This window comes from Photinus pyralis, unplaced genomic scaffold, assembly GCF_008802855.1.
Source record: "Photinus pyralis isolate 1611_PpyrPB1 unplaced genomic scaffold, Ppyr1.3 Ppyr1.4_LG2, whole genome shotgun sequence".
Classification (NCBI taxonomy): domain Eukaryota; kingdom Metazoa; phylum Arthropoda; class Insecta; order Coleoptera; family Lampyridae; genus Photinus; species Photinus pyralis.
The window spans coordinates 49,362,819-49,372,134 of NW_022170403.1; the positions used below are offsets into that span (position 1 = coordinate 49,362,819).

Consider the following 9,316-nt stretch of genomic DNA (forward strand, 5'->3'; position numbering starts at 1 on the left):
TATTCTTTATAATAGGCTTTACTGGAGTTGGATTTTACACCTACCAACGTTTGTTTAGATTTTACAATAATCGATTTAATGGACGGTGTATTCTCTTTTACAACGGAAATCGTTTAATTCACAAAGACGATGATTTTTATAAGCAAACGTCAAGTGACATTTCCATGGCAATCGTGAAATTACGAACACCCAGCCCACTTAATTAGACATGTATTCGAGTATAACGTCAATATGACTTCATTGTATTTCCTATTTTTAAATTATACTGCAGGTATAATAAAAAATACTATAAGATATACACGTGTATAATTGATCTTTAAAGCACTTGCAACGTTCAAGGCACTCCGCTTTGCGTCGTGCCCTTAAACTCGTTGCGCGTGCTTTAAAGACTTGATTATACACTTGTATCTTAATATACTATTAACTCGCTCTACCTCGAAAAGTATTGGGTCTAGCATAAAAGGCTCTTTATAAACGTTATAGACCAAACATCAGAGAACATGTTGGTTTTTTTTAGAATTAGTGATTGGATAATTAGTTTAAGAGAAAATTAAATAAATCGAACGGCATGTCGCGCCGGACGGCGACGAGCGCAGAGTTGCGAGGACGGACGAGATTCGTATACCTTTGTCAACCGAAAATTGACTCTAGTGATGTCGAAGTTGTTAGGGTCGATTTTACCTTGAGACGCTGCTGTTGTGTTGTAGACTCGAGTGCATTTTTAGCCCGAATCCACGGAATTGAGATTAGAAGTGATACATGATAAAGTTTGTGTGTGTTAATCATAATTCATATTATTAAAAGTGTGATAAGTAACTTACTGGTAAGTTAACGATATTTAGTACATACTTAGTGAGTGTATTACAGAATACAGTCTAGAAATGGATTTAATGAACATCAGCAGCTCTGACTGAATTTGAGTCAAAAATCAAATTAAGGTGTGTTTCTTTTCGTATAACTGATGCTGGACAAGATGTTTTTATTCAAAATTTGTGTCTTATTTGTTTGGAAGGAGGAAAGCTGGTTAATGGGTGCTGAAAATTGTTTCCTTCCTCATTTTTCTAAGCATGTATGTAAGCGATGTAACAAACACCTACTTCTATAGTGTACTTTTTTGTTGTCAGAAAGCAAGATATCCATCACTTTTCGTAGAAAAACAAATTTTTGAAACATTAATTTGCTATTTTGCCAATAATAAACATAAAATACTATACCGAGTACCGATGTTGTGCCAATATGTACACTGGAAATCAGGAATCTGTAGCCGTGCGTCATTGATTTGTGAATCAATTTCAGACAAGTTCTTATCGAATTAGGACACTTGGTAGATGTTACAATGTTTTAGCATATGTCTGAAATCAATGACGCATAGAGCCACAGACTCCTGATGTGACGTGTACTCTGAAAAATTAAAGACAATTAAATCAATTAATGGCATGATAGCACACCACGCGAGAAGTAACCCTCTTGAGATAGGCATATCTTCTTATTCCAACAATAGGTACCTATAACCGATAATAATTGAACGGAGGTGACAATTATCTGATAACTATAGATTTCACTATTTGAGTGCCTAATCTAACCACTATTTTGATGAAATTATTTCCAAATTATCACAAAAATGGGGCCGTCGTGGTTAAATGTGTTATCATTGTTCAGTCTTTGGTTCGGACTTTTGGTCGGTTATGGTAAGTTGAAAAACCATTTGTTTTGACCTTTAATTTCAGTACCACGAAGACACACTTAGTCATAGACCATAAGTGCTCCTATACCGTCCAATATTTATCCTCATTCGTTTCGAATGTTTAATATTACCTCACTAGACGTGGTCTTGTGTTAATCTATATTTGTTACCAGAGTCTACAATTACCTACTGAATTTTTTGTAGGCCTTTGTGGACGAATAATAGGGGGTCGACCTGCTCAAGTAAATGAATTTCCTTATCAGGTAAATTAAAGGAAGATGAAACAACATATTAATGCTTATATCAACAGGTTACCATAAAACATTCCTATAACGACGTCCATCGGTGTGGTGGTACGATTATAACATCAAAGTTCATTCTGACGGCCGCTCATTGTTTGATGTACGTATGGGGAGGACTATACCCTCCTATGATAATTAGCGTCGTTGCGGGCCAAATTGATCATGAAATTAGAAATGATAGCATAGTTAGGAATGCGTCGCGTCTTATACTACACGAAGACTTTGTTCTGCAAACCTACTTTAACGATATTGCCCTGATTGAGGTACGTAGGTCTAATTTAGAGTAGCCGCTGAAATTTTTTTATTATTTTCTTATGTAGTTAAATGAAGAACTTCCAATAGACCATAAAAGAGTATCCACTATTCCACTGAATGCAAATTCTCTTTCCAGTGGCAAATGTACTGTATCTGGATGGGGTGTTATAGTAGATGTGAGTATACCTATAGGTACATCAGAAGCTAACAAATAACTTTTTTCTGAAACTACTTTAGAAACAACTACTTTCGTCTCTAAAAAGGGTGAAAATGAAATGTGATTTTCTCTCTAGTGAGGAAAGTAAAAAACAATTGCTGTTTTAATCTTAATAATGGTATCTAGATTGCTAGGTATGTGTCAAACATCATTATTGCATACGATAATTTTTCAATTTTGATTGTAGTTTCAGAAAAAAATATGTGTAAAACTTGAGAAGAAATTACCTACATACATTTACATACCTACAAGTCAGAAATTTTTAGTTTTCCCATGACAGTGGCAGTACTTTACCTGACTCCTTTCCCCGCCGCCTGTTACATTGGTATTGTTGGCTTCTGTCATCACTGACACATATTACTCAAAAGTTCTATATTCCAATTGAAATTTTATATTAAAAAAGACGATTTCATGTAATACACAGTTATTTACATAGTCGGGAAGTCAGGAAAATAACACATTACTGGAGAGGAAATATGAGGCCGAGTACTTTAATTTCCCAGTCAAGTAGTGTTATTTTACTGAAGAGTGTTGTATGAAATTTTACCCGAAATCGTATTTTAATATAAAATTTCAATCTTCATTATAGAACATTAAATTTGATTAAAATCAATCTGTCAGTGCTGACAGGAGCCATTATAGACATTTAACAATGTTACAGGTGCGGCCGGTAAGGTGACAGGCGGCAGGAAAAGTAGTCTGGTCTGCCTCTGTCATAGAAACTAAACTTTCCTGACATAAAGTAGACATGAAAATGAAGGTTTCATAAAGATTTTATTTAATAAAAAACTCGTCAATAAAATGACACAAGAATTAAAAGGGGCTGAGCCGAGTACATTTCCGCGCCAGTAATGTGTCATGGTCTGATGGTCCTGACTATTACTTTATACTTATTGTAGGGATCAACCCAGGTTAGCAAGACATTAATGGTTGCAAGTGTCGATATAGTAGAATTCACACAGTGTCAAAAAATGTACTCCTCCTACGAAGGAGTGTTACGAGTTTTAGATGGTATGATGTGTGCCGGTCACGTTAATGGAGAAACCGATTCGTGTGCGGTAAGGTGACATGGTATGGACGAGTCCGTTAAGACTAATAACGTTTTAGGGGGACTCAGGGGGTCCGATGGTGTGCGATGGTCTCCTCACAGGTATTGTTTGTGCAGGTGGGAACTGCGGAAGTTCACGCTTTCCGGGCGTATACGTCGATGTTTCTCAATACATGTCATGGGTCCAGGAAAAAGTGTTTGGCCCTTCTACAACGGAAAGTGAACTTACGACGACGAGAAGTTTAACGTCTTCAAGTCAAGGGGTTTGGTCATCAGTTACCTCTTCCGGTTTTGAATATAGCACAGCATTATCAACAATTGCGACGAATGGTTCTGATCCAACACATTGGACACATTTTCCAAGCACTACCACCAAAAGAGTTCCACACTTAAATAAACAAAATACGGGAAATGGTGCAAGCTGTAATTCAAGCGTATTTCACATTTATTACTACTTATTATTTATGTTATTCGTCTATTTTTGTAATTAATTATATCAATATCGTCAGTAGGTATATAGACTTAAGATTTTTGCAACAAAAGCATAATCTCTCGATCATTAACCTAGAAAATTCAAAATGGTGTATATAACCAAACTGATATAACAACTATCAAAGCAACAAATTATTTATTTATTAAACTTTCTTATGATGTTGATCAATTGTATTCGTTTATTGTTAGGGTACGGTTTTCTGTTATTACGCACCTATGGCGTCAGCTGCCCTCAGCCCTGCCACGGCTTCCAAAATTTTGCTATACAGGGTGTTTTTTTGGGAGCTTTAGTTAAACGTTTCTGGGAAAGTAAAAAAGGTAGGTTTTTGAAAATTTGTACCTAGGGGTTACTCTGAAGGCCCAATCGATGTAAAATATTTTCAAAATGGTGGCACTTCCGGAAATACCGGAAGTGGCTAGTAAGTTCATTATTTTAAATGGAAACCCCTATTTTTTTATTGCATTTTTGGATTCTACGTGAAATTTCAGTTCTTTTGATACCCCCATATCAATATCTACAATTTATGGTTTTTCAGATATTTTGACTTTAAGGGAAAAAATGGTGGGTGCAGACGGTACCTTGAAAATTGATTACTTAAAAACGGTTGTAGTTATGGCAACCCATTTTTGCCAGTGCATAGAGAAAGAATAGGGCTTTCTTTTAGTGTACTTTAAAAAAAGTTAAGTTGCGCAAGACCGCACCTATGGAGATCCAAATTTAAGAAATTTCAAACAATAAAAAGTCAGTTTTTTTAAATGAAATGCCTATTTTCTTACTACTCAATTTGATAGAGAATCAAAATTGGCATATTTTGATATTACATGTTCCTATACCTATCTTTAACAATTTCTGACTTATTTCCATTTCATTGAATTGATAACATTTTTTTTAATTTTCTTTTTAGTTGTCGGCCATGATTTTATAACAATCGAATTTTAAACAAACCAAGGAAAGGATTCTTTGCTATCAATGATTCTAATCTAAATAATTAATTCATAAAAAAGTTAACACAGTGATCAGCTAAGTGGATAACAAACTTGTATGAAAATAAAATGAAATATTTTAAAATTCGCTTTTCAACACATGTTCAAAATGAGCGCCTTCGTGTTTCAAACACAATTCAATTCTTTTTCTTAACTGTTCTCCTGTAGAGTTTTGTATCACATGTGATTCAATAGTTTCTAGTGCATTTCTTACTCTTAAGATCATATCTTCTTTTGTTGTGGGAGGCCTGGCATAAACAGTGTCTTTTACATATCCCCACAAAAAGAAATCTAATGGGGAAAGGTCCGGGGAACGAGCAGGCCAAATATATGGCCCGCGGTTTCCGATCCAATTCCCTAGAAAAGTGGCATCTAAAAACTCGGAAATAATGCCTGCATTATGTGCAGGAGCACCATCTTGTTGGTAATACATAGCATCATATTCCTGTAGAGGCAGATCTTCTGTTGCAGGAACAACAATATTACGTAATATTTCCAAATAACGTTCTGCATTCAAATTTTCTTGATACACATGAAAACACAAAATCTTGTTTTTTTTCAACGCACAAAACACATTAAAACTCCAACACTCTTGGAAGTGTACTTCTCGATTCAAAAAAGGATTTTGATCGCTCCAGTAATGTGAGTTATGACGATTAAACATGCCGTTTTTACTAAACTTGGCCTCGTCTGACCAAATAATGTTCCCCAAAAAATTATCATCCTCCTGATCCCTTAACATTAGCCATTCGCAAAACTCAATTCGTCTTGGGAGGTCCCCCGGTTGCATCGAATGCACATTATGGAATGAAAATGGACGATAATGGTAGTTTTTCAGGATTTTATGGATGCAACAAATATTTAATCCTAAAGCAATTTCCGCGTCTCTCAACGAATTAGTGGGGTACGCCGTGAAATATCCAAGCACGTTAGCAATATTATCCTCATTTTCAGCAATAGGTCTTACTCTAGGTATTTGTTTCGGGGGTACAAAACTTCCAAAATTCAAACAATTTCGTTCCAGTGTTCGAATGGTATGATCACTAGGACGTGGTCTGTCTGGATATCGCTCAATGAATGTACGGCAAGCACGTGCCGCGATTCTGTCCATTTCACCATAAATCACAACTAAATTCCAAAAATCTTCATTGGTGAAACCACTGCGAGCCATTTTTCGATTACTCAAACACTTATGTTAACTTATAACAGGTGACCGATTAGTGTCACTAGATTTGTTTAAAATTCGATTGTTATAAAATCATGGCCGACTACTAAAAAGAAAATTTAAAAAAAATGTTATCAATTCAATGAAATGGAAATAAGTCAGAAATTGTTAAAGATAGGTATAGGAACATGTAATATCAAAATATGCCAATTTTGATTCTCTATCAAATTGAGTAGTAAGAAAATAGGCATTTCATTTAAAAAAACTGACTTTTTATTGTTTGAAATTTCTTAAATTTGGATCTCCATAGGTGCGGTCTTGCGCAACTTAACTTTTTTTAAAGTACACTAAAAGAAAGCCCTATTCTTCCTCTATGCACTGGCAAAAATGGGTTGCCATAACTACAACCGTTTTTAAGTAATCAATTTTCAAGGTACCGTCTGCACCCACCATTTTTTCCCTTAAAGTCAAAATATCTGAAAAACCATAAATTGTAGATATTGATATGGGGGTATCAAAAGAACTGAAATTTCACGTAGAATCCAAAAATGCAATAAAAAAATAGGGGTTTCCATTTAAAATAATGAACTTACTAGCCACTTCCGGTATTTCCGGAAGTGCCACCATTTTGAAAATATTTTACATCGATTGGGCCTTCAGAGTAACCCCTAGGTACAAATTTTCAAAAACCTACCTTTTTTACTTTCCCAGAAACGTTTAACTAAAGCTCCCAAAAAAACACCCTGTATGCAACCTCAAAAGATCAAGTATTACTTAGATACTAAAATACTAAAAAAATTTTTTTGGAAAAATAGAACATGTTCTGTATTTTAAAAATGTAATGCATTTTGCATACAATTTTGGACTGTTTACTATCGTTTACACCTTGAATTTTTTTAAAAGCAGTTTTAAAAAAATGATTTCTGAAACATTTAACCTCTAAATTGAGCTTAGGTACTCTCTGAAAATTTATAACATGAGTATAATTCGAAGATGTCATCTTTCATAAACACAGAATCATCTTCTTGTAGACAGTTACAACGATAAATATGCACAATGAGTTAGGTATTTTATGAAAGGTGTTTTGTTTACAAGAAGACGCTTTGTAAGGTGTTACATATAGGTTCAACTATAATGTCTAATATTTAATATATTTTACGAAATAATGATAGCAAAATTGAAAAATTTAAAAAAATGCGTAAGAAGTAGGTACACACGACAGAAATGAAACTTCCCTAGTTCCATTTCTGACGTAATTCGACATTTACAAAAACGAAGAAAAAATGGTAAAATATCGCTTCTTTTTGCATTTGAATTCAGTTATCTCCGTAACTATTAGCACAGACAACATATACTACAGACGGTCAATCTTATAAGGGGAAAAAGCACGCTAAGTTTTGTTTCAAATGTCCCCTTATTTAAAAACCTACTATCCCTCTATTTTGCTCCATCTATTAGCGCATACAACAATGTGTTGGTTCTTCTACAGATTTCTTTTATTGGAATGGTTTTGCAAATTGTCTAGGGAAAGAAGTATTGATACTTTATTGTTAGAAAGCTGTCCCACAAGAAATCCCCATATTTACATCTGGGCGAAGTTCTGATAATCTTTCTTTGCAGGTATACATATAAAGCAAATACCACTTCATATTCGCAATTATATATTTGATATTACTCGTTGTCTTTGGGTGCATAAGAAACGATATAACTTGCACCACTTTTCGAATTCTCGAAAAAAGTGTAATCTCCGTGTTTGTTTAAATACCTACCTACGTACTCTACTTGCCTACTTGTCTCTTCGTTTGTGGAATAAATCTTGCAATCAGCAATTTAACTTCATTTAACTTGAATAAAGAAAACCTAAACGTAAGCAATTTTCGAATGAATATTTCCCTCCTCGTTTCCCTCATATGTAATAAATCCCATATGAGGTGTGCAATTATCGGTCAATTACAGCGGTAATTGCATTGTAGAAAACGAAAGAGCCCTGCGATAATTAAACATTTCATGGGAATACACGTAACAATTTTATAAGTAGGTAAGGTGAGTTTGTAATGTTTATTCGGGAAATATTCCCCCGAATTACACTCGTGCATCAAAATAATCCTAATAATTTTTAGCGCATTTTCCAACGAAGTTGGGTGCGCTATTGCAGCCACTTTCTCTGTCCGTCCGTCTGTCCGAAGCCTTAACTACTCCTACAGTTTTCAAGATATTTAGTTCGTTCTTTTTGCATTCGGTCGCGTATCGCTCTGGCACCTGAGTCAAAGAAAATCTTGACGATTGAACTGCGCATGCGCAGGCTGCGCAATGCAAACTTTCTTATTTATGGAGATATTTCTTTGAAATTTTAACCAAAGATACTTATAGTAAAAGCAAACGTATTGCATATTGTAAATATCAGATTGCGCAGGACGCGCAACATCAACTGCGCAGTAATTGTGGCAACTTCCTTATTTATGAAGATATTTCTTTAAAATTTTAACCATATATGCCTCTAGTAATGAAAAACATAGCTCACATACGTATGGCCTTTGGGGAAGTATTGATCAATTTATGGAAAATGCGCTGAAGTTACTCGCCTTAGGGCGAAAACCTTTTTACTTGTTTATTCAAGTATCTTATCAGTAAAAACTGCGTTCGGTTATTTTCATAATTTGTTAAAAGAGCATTTTGATGCACTTGTGCAATTACCTACGAAAATTGTCACAAAGTAAAGTGTTAAGTCCGGAATCATATCACCTATTTTGAATTCAAATTTAATTTATGAATCCCGCATATCCTATCCCAATCCTGCACGAGGAGAGGGAGGGCCGGAAAGAGAGCAGTGCAGCGCGCGCGCTAGAGCAACAAAAGTCGAAGATGGCAGCCGCTTCACCTACTCCACAAACTATTAAACGTGGTTATCAGATTTCAAATCTTTTAAATACTGACGCAACCAATGCTTCACAAACGCAATCTAGTACTAGAAATACTTTGAAGTGTTCACATTGTTCGGGTCCGCATGGCATATATAAATGCACTGAATTTTTGTCAAGACCAGTTCAAGACAGAATTCAAATAGCTAGCACAAAGAAACTTTGTAAAAATTGCCTTAGTTCCTTACACACTACTTTTCATTGCAAATCTACAGCAAGATGTCATGTCTGTGATCGCAGGCATCACACTC

At 35.1% G+C, this 9,316-nt stretch overlaps 1 protein-coding gene across 3 annotated transcripts; it reads left to right on the plus strand.

The window, feature by feature from the left end:
* Window positions 1–681: 681 nt before the first annotated feature.
* LOC116164917 (cationic trypsin-3-like) lies at window positions 682–4,119 on the plus strand. 3 transcript variants are annotated; one of them, XM_031479179.1, is made up of 7 exons: window positions 682–823; window positions 868–938; window positions 1,889–1,947; window positions 1,995–2,249; window positions 2,307–2,417; window positions 3,358–3,516; window positions 3,566–4,119. In XM_031479179.1, the coding sequence occupies exons 4-7, from the start codon at window positions 2,085–2,087 to the stop codon at window positions 3,995–3,997; spliced, it is 867 nt and encodes a 288-aa protein (XP_031335039.1). In that variant the 5' UTR covers window positions 682–823; window positions 868–938; window positions 1,889–1,947; window positions 1,995–2,084; the 3' UTR covers window positions 3,998–4,119. The 3 variants fall into 3 exon arrangements, with proteins under 3 accessions (XP_031335039.1, XP_031335038.1, XP_031335037.1); XM_031479178.1 differs by lacking the exon at window positions 868–938; XM_031479177.1 differs by lacking the exons at window positions 682–823; window positions 868–938 and adding an exon at window positions 1,581–1,688.
* Window positions 4,120–9,316: the final 5,197 nt, after the last annotated feature.

Excerpts from the sequence above, each read along its gene's own strand:
- LOC116164917 (XM_031479177.1), top strand. The coding sequence starts at position 1,622 with ATGGGGCCGTCGTGGTTAAATGTGTTATCATTGTTCAGTCTTTGGTTC. Across the intron at positions 1,689-1,888 it reads CGGACTTTTGGTCGGTTATG|GCCTTTGTGGACGAATAATA; the intron begins GTAAGTTGAAAA and ends AATTTTTTGTAG. Across the intron at positions 3,517-3,565 it reads GAGAAACCGATTCGTGTGCG|GGGGACTCAGGGGGTCCGAT; the intron begins GTAAGGTGACAT and ends ATAACGTTTTAG.